Source organism: Malus sylvestris, chromosome 3, assembly GCF_916048215.2.
Source record: "Malus sylvestris chromosome 3, drMalSylv7.2, whole genome shotgun sequence".
NCBI classification, from domain to species: Eukaryota; Viridiplantae; Streptophyta; class Magnoliopsida; order Rosales; family Rosaceae; genus Malus; species Malus sylvestris.
Window position 1 is genome coordinate 30721305 of NC_062262.1, and position 21422 is coordinate 30742726.

The window sequence follows — 21422 nt, forward strand, 5'->3', positions numbered from 1 at the left end:
TGTGATACTCGAGTTTCTATTGTATGATTTCACTTGATATGTATTATTTGCCGATTTTATTTTGCGAAATAGTTTTTCAAAAACTGTTTGTAAAACATTACCAATGAGAGCCTAAATGTTTCTAATTTTACATTTATAGTCATTTCTTTTCATAGAAAGACCATCTACTTGAACTATAATTTGTAAACAACATAATGTGGCAATTAATTGTGGACTTCTTATTTAAATAATTAAAGGCATTATCTAACCATCAACCGCCACATCATATGGTTTACAAAATATGATCTAAAAACATGGTTTGTCTTGCATTTTTCTCCTTTTCAACCACATTTTGTTGACGGGTAGGCTTCCTTCTTAAATTTTTTAAAATATGAAATCTTACTTTATCGTCACGTCATCTAATGTACAAAATATAATTTAAAAAGATGATCTGCTTAGCATTTTTTTTTTTTGTTGTAAATAAAAGCTTGTAAAAAAGACGGCTTGCAATGTACACATGAAATGTGGTTCAAAATCTGGGGGGATAACCAGATAACAGAGATTTTTCAAAAGCCCCACCAAAATCTTCGATTGACGAGATAGAAAAAAATCCAAAAAACAGAGCCATAACTGAACTCCTCAGCAGCTTCGCTCTCTCTCCCTATCTAAAATCCATCAAATGTTGCAGACCCAACACCTTCTCCGTTCCAATTTCCCCATATTTCTCTCTCATCCCCAAACCCACTTTCTCTCTCCTCTCTATCTCTCTCCTCCTCCACTCAATTTTTTCCACAAACCCACCAATCTCTGCCCTGTCTCAGCCCATTCCAGACCCGGCCTCGAACAATGGCTTGCCGAAGCTCCAGAACCGACGAACGAAACTCCATACACACCCTTGGAATTTGCTCCAGACGGTCCCGAAGAATTGCCACCGTCTTCTTCTCCAGTGTTTGCCACCAATGACGACCCTTCATCTCTCCAAGTAGCCACCAGTGTTCTTCTCACCGGAGCCATCACTGTATTCCACTTTCGCTCCCTGCGACGCCGCGCCAAGCGTGCTAAAGAACTGGTAAAGATTGTAGCTTTATTTTCATTTATGTCTACAAATTACTGTTTTTGTGTTTTGGTATTGCTGAAGTTTGGAATTTTAGGAATTGGGTTTTGGTGGGAATTCCTTTTATTTTCAATTAAAATTTTTTTTTTTTTGGATTTTGGGGAATGATTTTTAATTATATTACAAACAATATTACTACTCTTAAGTTACACCAATGTGAGGGAGAGGGTTTGAATGCAGAACGTTGTTGGTTGAAGACGAAGCCATATCCACCAGGGCAATCCACCACTTGTCCGGAATGATGTTCATTGACTATATGTACTTAAATATTGCAAGATAATGTGCCATTGTGGTTAATTTTGGATTTTGAGAAATTGGGATACAATTTGCCATTCACTTTAATTACAAATTTTTATGTGTTACTGTGAGCCAATTTGTGGGTTTGATAGAGTGATTTTGGTGCCTAGAAATTTAGGTCATCTGGAGTGAAGAAGTCCTTGAAGGATGAGGCTTTGGATAGCTTGAAAGCACTTTCTACAGGTTCTGTTGAAGCAAAGGGTCCACCCTCACCTGTTCAGGCCTTGCTGGGTGGAATATCAGCCGGTGTCATTGCGCTTATTCTTTACAAGTTCACTACTACAATTGAAGCATCTCTCAACCGCCAAACTATTTCTGATAATTTTTCGGTTAGTCCCTTCAGTGCTCATGTCCTTAATCTTCGGTTCTAGCCATATTCGTGTTTAACTAACACAATGGTTCGTTATGAGTTTTCTGACACTGGCAGTTTCTCTCAATTTCCATAGAGAAAACAATACAACAACAACAACAACAACAAAGCCTTTTCCCACTAAGTGGGATCGGCTATATGAATCTTAGAACGTCATTGTGCTCGGTCCTGTGTCATGTCCTTCGTTAGATCCAAGTACTCTAAGTCTTTTCTTAGAGTCTCTTCCAAAGTTTTCCTAGGTCTTCCTCTACCCCTTCGGCCCTGAACCTCTGTCCCATAGTCGCATCTTCTAATCGGAGCTTCAGTAGGCCTTCTTTGCACATGTCCAAACCACCGTAACCGATTTTCTCTCATCTTTCCTTCAATTTCGGCTACTCCTACTTTACCCCGGATGTCCTCATTCCTAATTTTATCCTTTCTCGTGTGCCCACACATCCAACGAAGCATCCTCATCTCCGCTACACCCATTTTGTGTACGTGTTGATGCTTCACCGCCCAACATTCTGTGCCATACAGCATCGCCGGCCTTATTGCCGTCCTATAAAATTTTCCCTTGAGCTTCAGTGGCCTACGACGGTCACACAACACGCCAGATGTACTCTTACACTTCATCCATCCAGCTCGTATTCTATGGTTGAGATCTCCATCTAATTCTCCGTTCTCTTGCAAGATAGATCCTAGGTAGCGAAAACGGTCGCTTTTTGTGATCTTTGCTAGATTGCTCCGGTCATTAGTGTGGATAAGTATATAAATGAATAGAGATAGGAAAGCAAACACAAGATGTACGTGGTTCACCCAAATTGGCTACGTCCACGGAATAGAAGAGTTTTCATTAATTGTGAAGGGTTTACACAAGTACATAGGTTCAAGCTCTCCTTTAGTGAGTACAAGTGAATGATTTAGTACAAATGACATTAGGAAATATTGTGAGAGAATGATCTCGTAATCACGAAACTTCTAAGTATCGGAGTGTGGTATCGTCTTGACTTGCCTTATCTGTCTCATAGGTAAATGTGGCATCTTCTCTGGAAGTACTCTTCCTCCATCCAGGGGTGGTATCTTTAACTGGTGGAGATGCACAAGGTAATGTATCAATTTCACTTGAAGCTTACTTGTAGTTTCAGGCTTGGTCAAGCGCGATACAAACCATGTAGTAGGAGTCCCCCAAGTCGCCGAGCTAGGGGATCTGCTGAAAGAGGTGACAGACAAGGTAAGCAATCAGAGCTCCGGCTGATTGTTCACCTTCTCCCCATCTTGCAGCAGCATGAAGGATAAAGAGAAGAAAAATGAGAAGAGATGATATGGGATACTTTTTCTTTTGAAGAAGTAACTTTCCACAGGCTTATTCTTGAACTGAGCTGGAGGGTTTTCTGGTTTCCTCCAGAGCCGACTGAAGAATTTGAGGGTCAAAACAAGTCCATCAAATCTAGAGTACGTTCGACCCTGCTGATATGGGATACTTTTGCTTTTGACAGAGTAATGGATGTATCGGCACGTGTGCTGTTACGCTTGTCTTCACATGCTTCCTTGTATCCTTCGCACTTGCCCTATCTGTTCCTCAAGCAGATGCGGTATCTTCCCTAGAAACATAAGATGTTGAAGATGAGTACTCGAGAGCAATGCCAGGTAAGTAATCAGGTAAGGGGTTCCAGGTAGGGCTGGGTTCGGTTTGAAACGGTTCGGTTTTTTGCCAAAACCGAAACCGAACCGAATTTTCGGTTCGGTTTGATTCGGTTCAATTTTTTTTCGGTTTTTTTCGGTTCGGTTTTTTTTCGGTTCGATTTTTTTCGGTTCGGTTTCAGTCCGGTTCGGTTTTTTTTTTTAAATAAAATGTAAACTTTCATTAAACTTACATACATATAAAAGCCCACAACTAAACACAAACAAAAAAATGGGCCAAAACAACCCAACCCAAGGGTTGAGCCCGAAAAAGAAAGAAAAAAACGGAAAACCCTAGCTGCTAAGTTCCCTTGCCGCCGTCGAAGCAAGCTCCGGCGACCATGTACCAGCAATCCAACAAACACCAGAGGTGAAGACCATGAATCGCGATATCCAATCATGATTTCCTGCTTTTAACAACCCCTGAGCACAAACAAACATAATTTTCCTTCAGCTGATGAATTAACAATCACAATTCAAAGAGAAAAATAACCTGAAAAAACTAGTTCTCGTCAATTTTCTTAGGCACCAAACTGAAAAAACTATAATAAAAATGGAAATATGAATAACCTAATAACGAAATCCATCAGATCTAAACAGGCATGCAGAGATCGAATCCAAAAACCAAATGCACAAATCCATCAGTATTTGGATCCATCAGTAATCCAAATAACAATCGAAACAAATATCCAAATACACAAATCCAAAACCGAAACCGAAAACCAAAAAAAACCGAAAAACAGGAAATAATTCAACAAATTAACTGGTGCAGATAAAAAAAAAAGCAAATGGGTTCGTCTAAATGCCATAATCGGACTCCAATATCACATGCCCAGTGCCCATATTCAAATTCATAGTCAAGTCCACAATAGATCTAGAAAATTCCAAAACATATTCAGAGAAAAATACAAACTTTTCCACCTTAAATTACATAAATTTCAAATGGGTAACCATAAAATTAAAAACCCATAAACTGAAAAATAGATAAAACCCACAACCTTTGCTGCAGCGATATCGCAGTGATCGTCGCAAGCTCTTACAATTCCTCTTTTCGTCGGGTCTCGAAAAGGGCGAGGGAAAATCATTGTTTGGAGAAAAAAAAATCACGAGGAAGACAAGAGAAGACTAGAGAGAGTGATTTGGAGGAAGAGAGGAAGGAGAGGGAGAGAGAGAGAGAGCTGAGGAAGCAGAGAGGAAGTCGCGGCGGGGAGAGAGAGACTTTGAGATCTGAAATGAAAATGAAATGGGAATGGGACAGAGACGGCTAGGGTTTTAAGCTTTTTATAAAGCATTCAATATAAGAAACCTATAAATAATATACTGGTACAACTATAACAATAGAAAGTCTACAGTCAAGTTGGCTGACAGCATCAAAAACCAACCTACAGGTCAGGGGTTCAAACCCTGATGCTGCCATATTTTTTTGTATTTATATATATATATTTTTTTTCGGTTCGGTTCGGTTTCTGAACCTCAAAAACCGAAACCGAACCAGCCAGATTCGGTTCGGTTCGGTTTGGCAGTTTCGGTTCGGTTTTTTTCGGCCTTGGTTCGGTTCGGTTTTCGGTTTTTTTCGGTTTTCGGTTATTTGAACCCACCCCTAGTTCCAGGCAGTCAGTTCCTGGCTGGAAGCTTGATTCCAAGTGCTGACTGATTGCTCTCTTTCTCCTTGTCTTGCAGGTAAAAACAAGGCCAAAGGAAAAGACAGGGAAAAAGCATGATATGGGATACTCTTGCTTTTAACCCTGATGATATGAGATATTCTTGCTCTAGTATAGCTTGTTTGCAGAGGTATTATCGGGGGGAAAGAAAGCTGAATATTTCGAAAGGCTTCGTTGGGAGTGCCCTCTCAGATATGAGCAAGGGTTGAGCATTTTTTCAGGTCTGCCTGTCCGTTGGGGATGGAGGTCGACATATATAGGAGTCTCCCTAACAACAAGTAGTAATGCTATTCCTTTACCCTGCTTGGTCATAGCACGGTAGTGGGAGCTGCCAGCTTCACATGTTTTAACTCTGTCAGAGCACTTTGAAAAAGTGGTATGTGGTATCTGGCTCTCGAGAAGTCTTCGACAGAATGCCCATAATTTCCGCAAAGCTGAGTGTGCGTGTGACATGTGCTGACAAGGCTAGAAAAGTAGGTGCCTCTTCGATTTCTGAGATCGGCCCTCGTGGTCTCTGAGCAACCCAGCTTTTGAGAAAGCGAGCGTCTCTTCGATTGATTCGGAGAACGATGCATCTTCGATTTTTAAGAAAGCAATCATGCTGGGGGTCTGGCTCTCGAGATTCGGGGAGCAGTGTCTTTTCGATTTTTGAGAAAGTAATCATGTTGGGAGTCTGGCTCTCGAGATTCGGAGGGCGGTGCCTCTTCGATTTTGGAGCAAGCAATCTTGTTGGGAGTGTTTTCTCGAATGTGAGTAAAGGTTGGGCATGTTTGCTAGTCTACCTTGCCACGAAGCACAGAGGTTGACACACAGGGATTTTCCAATTATCCAGCAATGGTACTGTTCCTTTACCCTCTCTTCAATTTTTGAGAAAGTAGTCATGTTAGGAGTCTGGCTCTCGAGATTCGGAGGACGGTGCCTCTTCGATTTTGGAGCAAGCAATCTTATTGGGAGTGTTTTCTCGAATGTGAGTAAAGGTTGGGCATGTTTGCTAGTCTACCTTGCCACGAAGCACAGAGGTTGACACACAGGGACTTTCCAATTATCCAGCAGTGGTACTGTTCCTTTACCCTTGTGGGTAATAATATGGTAGCTAGACCTTCAAAATTTATGGGTCTAAACTTTGTTAGTGCTGTTTCTTTTCTATTCTTTTACCTTTCTTGGTCAGAGCGATGTAGTGGGAGTTGCAAGCTTTACGTGCTCAATTTTGGCAGAGAACTTTGGCAAAGTTATCTGTGGTACCCATGAGCTATTGTTGCGTGTGGGAAGTAGGTGATTGAACAGTAAGATTCATGTGTTTTCTACTTCCCCAGAAGTCTTCGACAGAATGCCCATAATTTCCGCAAAGCTGAGTGTGCGTGTGACAGGTGCTGACAAGGCTGGAAAAGTAGGTGCCTCTTCGATTTCTGAGATCGGCCCTCGTGGTCTTTGAGGAACCCAGCTTTTGAGAAAACGAGCGCCTCTTCGATTTCTGAGATCGGCCTTCGTGGTCTTTGAGCAGCCTAACTTTTGAGAAAGCAAACGCCTCTTCGATTTCTGAGATCAACCCTCGTGGTCTCTAAGCAGTCCAGCTTTTGAGAAAGCAAACGCCTCTTCGATTTATGAAGCTCCGTCGAGTGTGCAGATTTTTATAGGGGCTGGCATTAAGTTCCAAAGCACACTTGAATCTCCACCAGTAGAAGCTCCATTCTTGCACTTCTAAGATCTTGATTTGTCCAACCTCTTCTCTCTTCAACACCTTTGAAAATGTCTGGCCCCTCCGACCGTCGTTTTGACTTGAACCTTGTTGAAGAGGCAGCCCCGCCTTCTCCAGACAACATATGGCGCCCATCCTTCGTCTCCCCTACTGGTCCTCTTACCGTTGGGGATTCCGTGATGAAGAATGATATGACTGCTGCGGTGGTGGCCAGGAACCTTCTCACTACCAAAGATAACAGACTACTTTCCAAACGGTCTGATGAGTTAGCTGTTAAGGATTCGCTGGCTCTTAGTGTTCAGTGTGCAGGTTCTGTGTCTAATATGGCCCAACGCCTATTTGCTCGAACCCGCCAAGTTGAATCATTGGCGGCTGAGGTGATGAGTCTCAAACAGGAGATTAGAGGGCTCAAGCATGAGAATAAACAGTTGCACCGGCTCGCACATGATTATGCTACAAACATGAAGAGGAAGCTTGACCAGATGAAGGAAACTGATGGTCAGGTTTTACTTGATCATCAGAGATTTGTGGGTTTGTTCCAAAGGCATTTATTGCCTTCGTCTTCTGGGGTTGTACCGCGTAATGAAGCTCCAAATGATCAACCTCTGATGCCTCTTCCTTCTAGGGTTCTGTCCAGTACTGAGGCTCCGAATGATCCCCCTCCGGTGCCTTCTCTTTCTAGGGCTCTACCGACTGCTGAGACTTCTCCTAAGCAACCCTTGTGAAGGCTCCCTCTTGTTTGTTTATTTTGACTCATGTATATGTACATATTTGTAGCTTATCGGGGATATCAATAAATAAGTTTTCCTTCATTTCAATGTATTGTGTTAAATACACCAAAGCCTTCTTTGCTAAGTTCTTTGAATTTTCTTTTGTTGAAGCTTGTATGTTGAAGCTTTCTGAGTGGAGCATGTAGGTTGGGGTAGTGTTCCCTTAATTTCCCGAGTAAGGAAAACTTCTCGGTTGGAGACTTGGAAAATCCAAGTCACTGAGTGGGATCGGCTATATGAATCTTAGAACGCCATTGTGCTCGGTCCTGTGTCATGTCCTTCGTCAGATCCAAGTACTCTAAGTCTTTTCTTAGAGTCTCTTCCAAAGTTTTCCTAGGTCTTCCTCTACCCCTTCGGCCCTGAACCTCTGTCCCATAGTCGCATCTTCTAATCGGAGCGTCAGTAGGCCTTCTTTGCACATGTCCAAACCACCGTAACCGATTTTCTCTCATCTTTCCTTCAATTTCGGCTACTCCTACTTTACCCCGGATGTCCTCATTCCTAATTTTATCCTTTCTCGTGTGCCCACACATCCAACGAAGCATCCTCATCTCCGCTACACCCATTTTGTGTACGTGTTGATGCTTCACCGCCCAACATTCTGTGCCATACAGCATCGCCGGCCTTATTGCCGTCCTATAAAATTTTCCCTTGAGCTTCAGTGGCATACGGCGGTCACACAACACGCCGGATGCACTCTTCCACTTCATCCATCCAGCTTGTATTCTATGGTTGAGATCTCCATCTAATTCTCCGTTCTTTTGCAAGATAGATCCTAGGTAACGAAAACGGTCGCTCTTTGGTATTTCTTGATCTCCGATCCTCACCCCTAACTCGTTTTGGTCTCCATTTGCACTGAACTTGCACTCCATATATTCTGTCTTTGATCGGCTTAGGCGAAGACCTTTAGATTCCAACACTTCTCTCCAAAGGTTAAGCTTTGCATTTACCCCTTCCTGAGTTTCATCTATCAACACTATATCGTCTGCGAAAAGTATACACCAAGGAATATCATCTTGAATATGTCCTGTTAACTCATCCATTACCAACGTAAAAAGGTAAGGACTTAAGGATGAGCCTTGATGTAATCCTACAGTTATGGGAAAGCTTTCGGTTTGTCCTTCATGAGTTCTTACGGCAGTCTTTGCTCCTTCATACATATCCTTTATAGCTTGGATATATGCTACTCGTACTCCTATAGGGTAAATTCTCTTGCACTTTAACCGCCTCTTAATTTATGTTGCTTCATTTGTTGTATGCTGGGATTAGCCAGTGTACTCTGAATCCACTGGGAATAGAACAGTAGGATTAAGAATTCAAGTGAATACCAAAGGGGCTATTAAATTCTTAGATTGGGCTATGACCGGTGATATCATACACAACTTGAACCATGAAATGCTCTTACTCTTTGTTTGCTATGTAATGTGGTGGTAGAAAAATTGTACTCAAGATACTCATCCTCTTTTCTGAACAATCTACTTGTTTTGTACTTTTCAGGTTCGTCAGATTACAATAACCATCAGGTAGCTCCTACTACTAACTCCTTCCGGTTTTCTTTGCTTTTAATTGATCGGAAGAATGATCACCTTTAACCTTCTGTTGGCAGGACCATTATAAATGGGTTGTGCTACCTTGCAACATTTGTGTTCGGCATCAATGCTGTGGGTTTAGTCCTTTATGCTGGTCAGCTCGCCATCAACTCCATCATGGAAGATACAAATGAAGAAACTCAGACTCAAGGTAAGGATCAGTCAGGCTCATTCAATTCAACAGTTGAGAGCCCCGCAAATAGTGGTGAGAACAGTGATAGGGATGATCAAAGTTCAGATGGAACACAATAGAGTAGAAACCAACATTGGCGCAAAAGCATCATTTTTTATCATTTCAACTTACTTCAATGTAAATATATCTTTGAATGAAATCTGTGCCATTTCTCACCCTGTCATTTTTTGTGATCAATCTGCACTCAATCTCCTATTCAATATTAACATATGGTTGTCAAAGATGCAATTGTTCATAGCTGCCATTAATGTTTGTGTATCTTTGCTCATTTATTTTGATAGAAAGGAGAAAATGAGAGTGCGAAAATCACTCTCCTATGCTAAAAAGTGTAACAATGATTACAATTACCAAAATCATCAAATTGCATCATGTCAAAGTTTGCTACGAAAATTTTAAGATAAGAATTAGAATACAAAACATGTGATTTTCCAAACCCCCCCCCCCTTCTCTCTCTCTCTCTCTCTCTCTCTCTCTCTCTCTCTCTCTCTCTCTCTCTCTCTCTCTCTCTCTCTCTCGTGTTAATACTCGAAAATCTTCTCATAGAGTTTAACTTGTTGCCTCTGAATTTAATCTCGTAGTTGTTGGTGGTGCTTCTTGAGTTCTGCTTCCATGCATATGTGATCTTTCATGTTGCTCAGTGACCCTTTCTATTCTGTGGTTTTCTTCACCAATTTTCCTTATCATATTATCACGGCTCCCAACTGATCGGAACTGATGCAATGGAGTGGAATTTGAATCAAGTCTGTACAAAACCAACACCATAGTCACTGAACAAACAAACATTGGAATTGGACCGAAAATCCAGAGCAACAAAGTAGTGGCAAGGTAGATAGCCCTGAGCCCCAATGTCCAGAACAAACCTCCACTTATCACCACCTTCTCGACATGCTCCTGAGGAATATCACTGTCTGGCATACTGATGAGGAAATTGGCATGGACATAGTCCCTTATGCAATGTAAAAAAGAAGCTAAGGCCAGCAGGAAGCAGGTCAGAATGCTAATATATTTGACTGAAACTAGCGCAGGACTTGTGTCGCCGTATGTAATACTGCTCGTGAAGGTGTTGTGCGAAGTGTTTCCAATCCATGCTCCGATGAGAGAGCTTAAGGCTAGAGAGGTTGAGGCTAAGCAATTTGCTGCTGTTATGGTGCTAGAGATTACAGTTAGGGACATACCTCTGTCCTTTGCATCAACCTGCAATTAATTAAAGACCAAATAGAGTTAATTGACTCTGTTTTCTCTTGCCGGACTTTGTTGTTAGAAAAAACGCTTATAGTGTCAGACTGTAAATCTGCACCCGACATTCTAAGAAAAGTGAAGACTAAAAGTGAAGTCTTATAAACATACCTGCAACATTCTCTCAACCCAAGCTTTTCTGCAGTGGTTTTCATTGCCAATGACTGTAGTTTCAGGATGTCTTAGGTACCTATACAGAAGGAGAAGATGGTAGCAAAGCATGATTAGCAGCCCAGTTGGAACCAAGATCAAATCCAAGTATTCCTTCTTCCAAACCATTCTCTCTCTCTCTCTCTCTCTCTCTCTACAAAAATGAACAAATTAATTATTGGGTTAGGTTGGTCTTTTAAATTTTAATCAAAGAGGCTTTAGTTTTGTGTAGTGGATTTGGTAGATAAAATTGGCTTTAGTTTTGAAGATGACCGACCTTTTAATTAAAAAAAATTAATGTTTACAACTTATATATAAAATACGAGTCAGAAAAAAAAAGAAAAAAAACAAGACAAGAAATACCATGCAACATATACTTTTGCTTAACAATTTCACATGGAAATGGAAGTTGTACGCGCTTATAAGGCTACAAAATTTGGTTCACAATTCACAATTTTGCCACATGGTAAACCATCTCGGATTTGGTTGATTTTTAGTAGAGTAGATATTTAAAGAGTGATCTAGACCATCCTGCAATATTGCTAAATGAGAAAAAGAGTCAAGAAGGTAGAACAAGAAAATTCAAGCAAGTAGGTTGTTAGCATTTCTCATCTAAGTGAATTGAAGCAAGAGACTTTCTCAAACAAAATAGAAACATGAAGGATATGGATTTGGTTTGAAGGACAAGCATGTCGAATTATCAAAGAGACGGACTAAGGGATCACTCCCAACAACATCAATACTGTCTCTAACTTGGTAATTACCACTAGCACAATCCGTCAGGTGTGGGATTTTAGTACAAAAGGTCTTTATATTTGTATTCCTAAACCCTAAACCATCGAATGAACTCGTGTTGATAAATGATGTAATGGTGGTACAACTGTCTCGGATAGCTCTCAACTTTTCTTCAACATTACTATGTAGCATTGAGTGTTACTAAAAATGAAAAGTTGAGTTTGAAAATAAAAGATCAAAAAGCATCTTCAATGCATCGAAAGATTTGAACTCAAATTTTATATAGTCTAAACATGAGTCTAAGGTTTCCTAATGCACACTCATATATAAGTCTCCGACGAAGTTGAGACCCAAAACTGAGTTTCAATATGAGATTTGTGTTCAAGTTGGAGCCCATGCCAATAAGAAAAAATGGTATTCAACCAAGAAAATGAGATTTGAGTCCAATTATCTTCAATAAACATAACCAAATTGTTTTATAAATCAAATATGAATTTTGAGTCCAATGTTTTCTCGTGCACAGACTCAAGTTTTAAGATTTGAGTCTTTGCATTGGAGATGCTCTAATAATTATGAAAATTAAATCTAACAACTAAAACACATGTAATGTTGAGTACTACATACATTAAAAAAACACATGTAACATTGAGTGCTACGTACGTAGCATTGAAATCAACCATGTACTCTTACAAAATCGCACACTATCCCGTTTACTCTGTTATGTCTCACTTTACTCAATGTATCCATCTTTCACTGGCGAGACAAAGACTCTTTCGACTTTCCAACCCATTTTCACATTTAGAAATATATGAAATAGCAAAAACAACCTTGGAATAGAGAAAAACCAAATCCCTGCCAACATTACCCCAAGTTCACTCCATGACTATCCTAAATTGGCTCAACCTCTCGAAGATTGACAATTTGTCATTAAAACTCGCAATTCATTTGACCTATCTCCATTATCATTGCTGAAAAAACCAGAGAGTTCTTGCCATATCAGCGGAATAGTCTCTCTTAACCTAGTTGACGAAGTAGGATTGAGAGAGACACAAATGATGAATACATGAGGTATAGTAAGACAAACAAGAGTGTGGGAGGTAAGAATAAAATAAAAAAGAAAAGTTGCTATTAGATCTTAATCGTTGAAATCTAACAGTAAAAAACCATGGATTGAGATTCTCTCCGGATGTCACACTCCAGAGTTTACAGACCCATAATCTGACCCATTCAAGAGAGATAAATACGAACGTCGGAGAGTGAGAGAAATAAAATTTCCCAAAAATTGCAAGGTGGAGCTGGAATCCCTATCCAAAAGTGTTTCACCACCTTTCACCATTCCGTTTACATCATCATGTGCACAGAGACCAAACAACACCTCTAGTTTATGTGGTTGGAGTTGGACACTACTACAAAAGTGGCATATGTGGCTTTTGAGCTACATGTAACCAATTTGTTAGGCTGGCCCCAGCACATCAGCACTTTGAAGCCATCGACTACACGCGACATGACAGTGCCAAGTTTCGTTAATTGCAAGGGCCAGCTGTGTTTTATGTTAAGTAGGTACTTAATATTCAATCAAACCAGATAAACCAATATGATAAAGACTCTGCTTCACGAGCATCGAAATAGAACCAATGTGGAACTGGAGAGAAACTGTCATAGCTTAGTGGTAGTTGGCTACGGGTCTAAATAATATATTTGATGAACAACTTACATGACATGAGTATTAGTGGTTTCATTTATGGTATGTTACTCGTGGGTAAACATACGCCATGTAGAGAGAAACTGACATGTGCGTTATATCATTGGCACGGAATATCACAATAATAGTGTACCCGTATCATAAAAGTCATTCTCCTTAAGTAACATCATTTATGGTATGTTTGTCACATCCCAGCCCGGGACAGACCACTTCCCGGGCCCGCTCCACCACCGTAGCAAGATATTTTCCGCTTTGGGCACCGACCACGCCCTCACGGTTTTGTTTCTGGGAACTCACGAGCAACTTCCCAGTAGGTCACCCATCATGGGATTGCTCTCGCGCTAACTCGCTTAACTTCGGAGTTCCGATGGAACCCGAAGCCAGTGAGCTCCCAAAAGGCCTCGTGCTAGGTAAGGATGGGAATATACATTTAAGGATCACTCCCCTGGGTGATGTGGGATGTTACAATCCACCCCCCTTAGGGGCCCGACGTCCTCGTCGGCACACTTTCGACCAGGGATAGGCTTTGATACCATTTGTCACATCCCGGTCCGGGGCGAACCACTTCCCGGGCCCGCTCCACTACCGTAGCACGATATTGTCCGATTTGAGCTTATCATTCCCTCACGGTTTTGTTTCTAGGAACTCACGAGCAACTTCCCAGTGGGTCACCCTTCCTGGGAGTGCTCTGACCCCCTTCTCGCTTAACTTCGGAGTTCCTACGGAACCCAAAGCCAGTGAACTCCCAAAAGGCCTCGTGCTAGGTAGGGATGGGAATATACATTTAAGGATCACTCCTCTGGGCGATGTGGGATGTTACAATCCACCCCCTTTAGGGGCCCGACATCCTCATCGGCACACCACGGCCAAGGTTAGGCTCTGATACCATTTGTCACATCCCCAATGATTGATGTCATATAATATTTTCACCCCAAACTGCCACGTGGCAGTCATCTAACTCCCCTTTCTTTTCTCTCTTTCTGTCCCCAAACCCCGAGACTTCTCTCTTCTTCATCTATCTCTCTCTCTCTCGGCTCTCACGTATCTCTCTCTCTTTCTCTCAACCTCTCGCCTCACTCTCTTCCTCTGGACACTAGGACCCTGTCACCACCAAGGGAGGCTCGCAGCGAGCCCATGACCTCCTCCCTGTGAGTTCGACGGCACGGGAGCAAAAGCTCCATTGAACCCTTCCCTTTTTCCGTTAAGTAAGTCGCGGATCTCTCCCTCTCTCCGTTAGTGTGATGATTGGTGGTGTTTTCTGAGTTAAATCATTGCCTTTTTACGTAGGTTGTACCTTGGAATCGAGTTGGGTTAAGCACACCCATTTTCCGACGAACCCGTGAGCTTCGAGGGGATTACCAGTCACCTTCGGCCGTGTCACGGCTATTTGAGGGTAGCAATCTCTTCCTCTCACCTTGCTCCTCATTTTCATACTTAGATCGGGGTCTAGAACCCTTGTTTTCAGGTGACCGGAGCTGTAGCAGCTCCGGCCTTCTTCTTCGGTAAAACCCCATTCAGGCCGTTAGAAACCCCCCACGGGCCTTAAACCCATTATGTCTCAGCCCAAAACCCCAGCCTGCATCCTTTTTATTTTTATTTATTTGTTTTAAATACCCAAAGGGCCTTGGGCCGTTTTTTATTAAAGGGCTCAAAGCCCAGCCCTTTGTGAAGCCTTAAGGCCGACCTTTGTGTGTGTGTGTGTGTGTGTGTGTGTGTGTGTGTGTGTTTGTGGGCTGTGTGTGTGTATGTGTGTGTGTGTGTGTATGCATGTCATGCATGTCGTGCATGTGTGTGTGCTTGGGTGGTGTGTGTGTGTTTAAGCTTAAGCCCAAACCACATTTCTTCACCCTAAAGCCTTTTTAACCCAAAAACCCTTTACCTAAACCCATTAGACCCTAACCCATCTGACCCAAATCCCCTATTTTTATTTAGTTCAAACCCAAATCTTTTAGAAAATCCTTTTATTTATTTATTACATTTTTTGTGCTTAGGTAAAGTTGCTAGTGGAGAAATTCTTAATCCTTATCCGCACGACTCTTCTGCTAAGGAATATTTGTGAGTGGACCCCTTCTAAAATTACATGATTTTATAGTTTAATTGCATAAATGATTAGCATGCCTACGAGTTTATGATTTGATTTATGTGAAGCCTGTTTATTAAATATATTGATTTTCGTCTCGTGTTTTTTGTGAGGAATCAATTGTTAGCCTATATTGAGCTATATTTTAATATATCGTATTTTCTATAAAAACCATGATCTGGTAGACTATCTGATGGATGACGATAGGATGCTAGAACATGTTTTAGAAACCCCTCTTTATAGTATAGACGATGGATGACTTTATACTATTAAGTGGTTATTTATGAGAGGCGTAACTATTTGTGCGTACCTAGAGGACACTATGCCGCCTGGGGCGAGGATCTGGTGTTGGCATTTAGGCCGGGAGAAATAATCCCTAGCTACGGGCTGAGAGACATGGAGCAGGCATTGGGCCGGGAGTTGGTAATCTCTGGCTACGGGCGCAGAGACCACGGAGCAGGCATTGGGCCGGGAGTTATATTTATTCAGTGATCTTTCTAGCAGCACACCGCGCTTACGAGATGATCTACGATACGTTTATTGTTTTGATTTTCGTGATGTTATTCCGCGATATGACTTTGGTGATATTTTTGGCATGCTAGGATTTTGATTAAATCCATCATTTACTATGCTAGTAGTTTTCATTATTAAACTGTGGGGGATAGTACTTTAATAATTGTTTTATTATTATTGTATATATGAACTTGATCCACTCACCTTTGTTTTGCCCCCCCCACTCAGGTCATAGAAACGAGGACTACGACTCGACGTACGAGGCATTCCCCTACCAGTAGCAATCTATCACCCATTTGTGTGATATCTTGTAATGATCTTTCCTTTTTGTAAATCTCGAATTTGTTGTGTTCTGTGCACTCTAGACACTTCCTTAAACTTTGTTTATTACTCTTAAATTCTTATGTTTAATTGTGAATATTTTCTCCTAATTCTCTTGTAATCAATTAATGGCTTTCGTCACTCTCGGGTGTCGGTCATCACGTGTCTATCCTGGTATTCTAGGAATATTAGGGTCAGGGCGTGTCAATGTTACCCACCTATTAGGTGTGAGGTGTCTCCTAACCTATGGACTTAGGACCTGCTTAATTTGATCTTAGTAGAAAATGATAAGATCACAAACTCGACATTTCATCCACTATAAAATGAGTAATTTCATTACTCTCAATTCTCTACTTGGTTACAAGTCTACAACACTTGGTATTTGATAATGATTGCAAGCAATAATCGATCTACTAACATGGAAAAAGAAATTTGTGTTCTTGATTAATTAAGACTGTTGACAGCTTACCATCTATAATTTCTCGACACAACCCGTCAAGATGTTTGACCCGTCAAGATAACAGGTGTTACACGAACACGGCAAACACGACCCATTTGCTAGACCTACATATTGGGGAGCGTTTAGAGTGTCTAACCCGCATGAGGAGTCAATTCACCTATTTATAAGCCATGAGGAGTTAGTCTGGGCTCTCTAACACTTTTCAGAGTCATCAGTACAAATGGGGGTTAGTGGCAAGACCTGTCTACTCAGACATGCCCTTTATCCAAAGCAGGGTCGCCTACTCTCTGCACAATAAGGGCATAGTATCATCTACACCAGTCAGTCTGGCGTGACATCCCACATGGTTGAGTGAATGCTGCTTAGATTGGACAGAGAAGTTTAGTATCTATTGGGAGCAGTTGGTATAGCTAAGTTGTCGAAGTCGACTCACTCTTCCCTAAGTAGTTTCACTCCGCGAATAGATATGATTATACCATGAGTCACCTGATTGTATCATCTCTCAATAAAGGGGTATGAGGCACTGTCTCGGCTCCGGGCTGAAGCCAGTGGAGTAAGCTTAAACGTTCATTATTTCGGGAAAATGAACATTATGGTCCCACAGCCGCCCAGTGGGCTGCTAATTAACTCGAGCCAAACTGTGCTACTTCTTTTCTTCATTTAATATGTTGCCTCTCCAATACGTCGCTTAGAATTAGGTTTGGAATGCTCGTAAGAGTATGAGCCCAACCATGAATGCATATTTTCCCATGGACCTAGTCGGAAGTAGACTATGTCTGCCTGCTAAGGCGAAAGAAAACATTACCTTAGGGAACCATGTGGAAGTGCACATTGCCCCAACTCTCAGTTCGTGGCTGCTTACTGAGATGCTGCTAGAAAGAAACGTCGTCAATTGTCATTGTGTCTCAATGTGCTCAAAAAGTTGATTCACCAAGGTCATCTATTGCGTTGGAACATGTCGGGACAGGTGTTGATCGTCATTTGGGGTGGAAGAGTTTAGATAGTAGCATCTCCATGAGTAGTGGAAGTGTAATGGACTCTAGGTACAAAATTTAAGCCTAGACGAGTCAAATCTACAGAAAAACAAGAGAAAATTAGCCTAAAATACCCCTGGTTCAATCGCTAGTCCGATGGTCTGTCCAACCAGACCGACCTAGGTTGGGACTGATCGAGGAACCAAGAATCGGTTTGACTGAACCAATCTGGAACTGATTTGGAGTGAAGGCTAGGCCATGGGAGTTGGCTGAACCATTGGGACAGGCCGGGTTTAGTCGTGGTTCGCGGTTCGGGGGTCGCAGGTCGTGGGTCCTTGAGGCTCCACACATTAGGCTCCTGGGCCATGGTTCTGGGTAAGTTAAGCTGCAGCGTATGCTTGGGTCTGTGTGATACCCCGTCCTAAATTTGCCGTATTTTATTGTATCGAACATATGAAATTACAAAATTAACCTTGAAACATGAATGTTGACTTTTGTTGACTGTCTCAATGTAACATGTATGACTAACTTTCTTAGTTTATTCTTATTGTACTCATCACCATGAACGTGTGGGCGCAAACGAATTCGAATTTGGAGTTATAACGAAGATTTTACGTTACGAAACGTCAAACGTTTTTCAGATATTTTGTGTTTTGTCTTTAGTGACCTTAATGTGTGAGCCACTGGGGTCCACAATGGATTATTGTCCCCCATCCTCTCTCCCTTTCCCAGTGGCCCCTCTCTCATTTTTCCCATTTCTGATATACATCTATCTCTTAAAAACTCTCTATCTCTATAAGCTCTTACTCTTGGTTCTCTCATTTCTCTCTGGAACTGCCCTCCCTAAGGGCACCATATACAACAACAACAACAACAAACAATAATGATAACACCTCCCACCACCGAACAACCCTATTTTTGAACCCAGAAACGAACGAGAAACACCCCAAAACCTCTCATTCTTCGCTGCACAGTGAACTTACTGTTCACCGTAGCTCTCCGGCAAGTTTCCACGTTCTCCAGCGAAGGTAAGCCTTGAACCTCGTCCAAAAGTTGTAGATCGTGCTTTGATGTATGTTTGGGAGTAGTTTTGAGAAGTTTCGGTGATGTTGGGATGTAGGAAACCCACGGGGAAAGCTTCCCCAATTCTTCGGCAAGAACCGCCACTTTGCAGCCATTTTTCGGCCAACTCCGGCCACCACTCGGTCCCAACTTACTATGAATCTCTTATCCTCGTGTCAATCTTCATTTTGGCTTTTGAAACATCGAAAATGGTTGAGAAACGAGCTCAAACGAAACTCGGGAAATTGAGCTTAAAAACCGACTAGTTATAGGCCTCGCGAGGAAGGCGAGTAGCCTTTATACACAGGCACGTGAGGCTATGCGTGTTACAGCCATGGCTGGTGCATGGAGCACATGCACCTACGCTGGAGGTATTGTGCCATCCACAGCGACAACAACGGTGGCGCCAGTGAATGTTCCGACGACCCATCTTGGCACGTGCGATGGTGCGTGGCCTCCCGGGCCGTCACCTCGTGGTCCCCCTTTAGGTTTTTCGACGTCCTGAATCCGATTACGATGTCCATTTTCCCAAATTCAATCATTTTAGTAGAGTTTTATTAATTAATCCCTTTATGTGCTTAGGTGTGTTTGTTAATAGCGTTTCTGTCCTTCCTAGTTCGAACAACTCTTCAGGGACGAAGTATCTGTGAGTGGACCTCTTCCAAAATGCATGATTTTATTACTAGAAATGCATACATGAAAAGCATGATTTTCTGACTACGTTTTATGAAACGTTCTGACTACGTTTTATGAAACATTTATTGAGTTATCGGATTTACGCTTTATGAAATATCATGCTTTATTGAATTTACGTTAATGAGATATTTATGAATATGATTTATGATATGATGTTTGAGCTATTGAGCTCCGATGAGATATATTTTGGAAAGTTTATGTTCATGATTTTTTGTGCTTACTTAATGGATATTCATACATATGTGCCTTCGAGCAGGCGATGTAGTGCCTTCAGGCGGAAGATATTTATATATGCCTTCGGACGATTGTGATACCACTACTAAGCACACTATATATGATATATATTTTACGAAGGTTTTATGATATGCTAGGGTTTTCGGAAAACCAATTACTATTATGTTATATGAGTTTTCTAAACCTGGGGGTTAGTACGTTGAAGAATAATTGTTTCAATATTACATATATATAAACTTGGTCCACTCATGTTTTGTTTTGCGCCCCCCTTAGGACTTAGGAACAAGGCATACGACACGGGTTACGAAGCATTCCCATATCAGTGAATTTGTGTCCTACTCTCTGCGTATAACATCTCTTGTAATCGCACTTTCTAATATTCCTTCCACTTGTATTTCGAATTAGTAGTATGCTCTGAACATGTCATGCATTATCACTTTTAAATTGTTGGCAGTTGAATATTATATGTTATTAAAGTTTGTACTTGATTACTGTACTGCGTTGTTACGCACAAAATTTATATGGACGTTTTACATGTTCTCGGCATATGTATTCATGAAATGTCTTGCGTCACCATCAGGTGTCGGCCAGCACGTGGCCATCCCATTGTTTGTCGAACATAGGGATCGAGGCGTGTCAGTATAACTTTGAGCAGCCGTTTCAGCTGCTTCTGCAACGACTTGGGCTGCTGGTCTATTGCACGACATTGAAGTTGTCTCACAAGCACTGGTAAAGCTACACAGGGGTAATGAGGGGCGGCTGCCCCTCCGCTGGTCGAAAATCTCCACCGAGAGTAAGGATTCCGCCCCTCTGCTTTTTAAATTTGACAAATTTCTAGGTTTGGTTGTGCAGCGGCGTTGCACTGGTGAGCTGATGGCTCTTGTGTTTTAATTTTTGATGAACGGAATCTGAAAAAAAAAATAGTTGCAAAGCGGCAGACCAGAACTTGCGAAGAAGATGAAGCATTCACTTGTGCTTCCTATACGGCGTCGTTTGGCAAAAGTTCTGACCCCCACTCTTTTTTTTACCCATTTTTCACTTTTCTATTCTCTTATGACCCTAACTTTTCTCGTTTACCCATTTTTCCCCCTTTTTTTTCTTCTCTTCTAACCCCACCTTTTTTTTGTTTTTTTACCCTTTTTTACTAATGTTTTATTTATTCTTGTAAGTTTTATTTTACATTTTCTTTTTTCTTTTCTCTTTTAAAATCTCCACCGTATTTACCTTAAACTGCACATTATATATAAATATTGTATTATTATTCTAAAAAAATAACATAAATACTATTTAATGTTTATTCATACAATCTTTATTAAATTAATTTAAATTCGTCTGGTCTGCTTAGGCTCTCATCTAGATCTCGCCTAGGCGCTAGACAACAACCCACCCCCAACTAGCACCCTAACATCTTTTAGAACTTAATCTTAGCCAATTTAAGCTTCTTACATTGGTTTTGATGTTACCGCTTATAGGATAATGTTAGATGAACCAAATTTTTTAAACCAAATGATGATTGGATTATTAGTTAGGCGTTGATTAACATGCTTGTTTCCTATTGGTGACACATCATTTATTTTGCAAATTTGGTTTAAAATTTCGATCTCCCTAATATTACTCCCGCTTACAACCGCTCCGGTGATAGAGTGTTTTCTGCTATGAATATTGTCGCTTTGGTTGAACTTTGCACACTTTTGAATTTCGCCCCTCCCCTCGACAAATCATGGCTTCACCACTACTCACAGGCCACTACAGCGGCGACTAGGTTGCTGCTGTTGAATGGGCGACAATCTAGGCTATGCCTAGAGCTATCTTACGAGCCACTATCGTGCCTACGGTGGTGCTCTACAATGGAAAATTTGCTATGGCCGCTGTGCTGAGCCTCAAGGCCTTCATCGTTCATCCATATCCTTAAACGTAGGACGCTTTGTTTG

At 41.5% G+C, this 21422-nt stretch overlaps 2 protein-coding genes and 1 long non-coding RNA gene across 4 annotated transcripts; 1 reads left to right on the top strand and 2 right to left on the bottom strand.

The window, feature by feature from the left end:
* Positions 1–499: 499 nt before the first annotated feature.
* LOC126615324 (uncharacterized) lies at positions 500–10038 on the top strand. Of its 2 annotated transcripts, XM_050283142.1 has the most exons (5): positions 500–1048; positions 1501–1719; positions 9044–9069; positions 9153–9286; positions 9907–10038. In XM_050283142.1, exons 1-5 carry the CDS (start codon positions 659–661, stop codon positions 9924–9926), a joined length of 789 nt encoding a protein of 262 aa, XP_050139099.1. In that variant the 5' UTR covers positions 500–658; the 3' UTR covers positions 9927–10038. The 2 variants fall into 2 exon arrangements, with proteins under 2 accessions (XP_050139099.1, XP_050139098.1); XM_050283141.1 differs by lacking the exon at positions 9907–10038 and having other exon boundaries at positions 501–1048; positions 9153–9549.
* Positions 3599–4661, bottom strand: LOC126615327 (uncharacterized). The gene is made up of 2 exons (XR_007620768.1): positions 4418–4661; positions 3599–3842 (listed from the first exon to the last, which is right to left on the bottom strand). It is a non-coding gene; the product is annotated as an uncharacterized LOC126615327 (long non-coding RNA).
* On the bottom strand, positions 9860–10843 carry LOC126615325 (uncharacterized). Its single transcript, XM_050283143.1, has 2 exons — positions 10676–10843; positions 9860–10522 (listed from the first exon to the last, which is right to left on the bottom strand). The coding sequence occupies exons 1-2, from the start codon at positions 10841–10843 to the stop codon at positions 9875–9877; spliced, it is 816 nt and encodes a 271-aa protein (XP_050139100.1). The 3' UTR covers positions 9860–9874.
* Between the last annotated feature and the right edge of the window lie 10579 nt (positions 10844–21422).

What these genes read in the sequence shown, in the direction of transcription:
- LOC126615324 (XM_050283141.1), top strand. Translation starts at nt 659, where the DNA reads ATGTTGCAGACCCAACACCTTCTCCGTTCCAATTTCCCCATATTTCTC. An exon ending in CCAAGCGTGCTAAAGAACTG is followed by an intron (nt 1,049 to 1,500) that starts GTAAAGATTGTA and finishes TTTGGTGCCTAG; the next exon opens with AAATTTAGGTCATCTGGAGT. An exon ending in CTATTTCTGATAATTTTTCG is followed by an intron (nt 1,720 to 9,043) that starts GTTAGTCCCTTC and finishes TGTACTTTTCAG; the next exon opens with GTTCGTCAGATTACAATAAC.
- LOC126615325 (XM_050283143.1), bottom strand. Translation starts at nt 10,843, where the DNA reads ATGGTTTGGAAGAAGGAATACTTGGATTTGATCTTGGTTCCAACTGGG. An exon ending in GGGTTGAGAGAATGTTGCAG is followed by an intron (nt 10,523 to 10,675) that starts GTATGTTTATAA and finishes AATTAATTGCAG; the next exon opens with GTTGATGCAAAGGACAGAGG.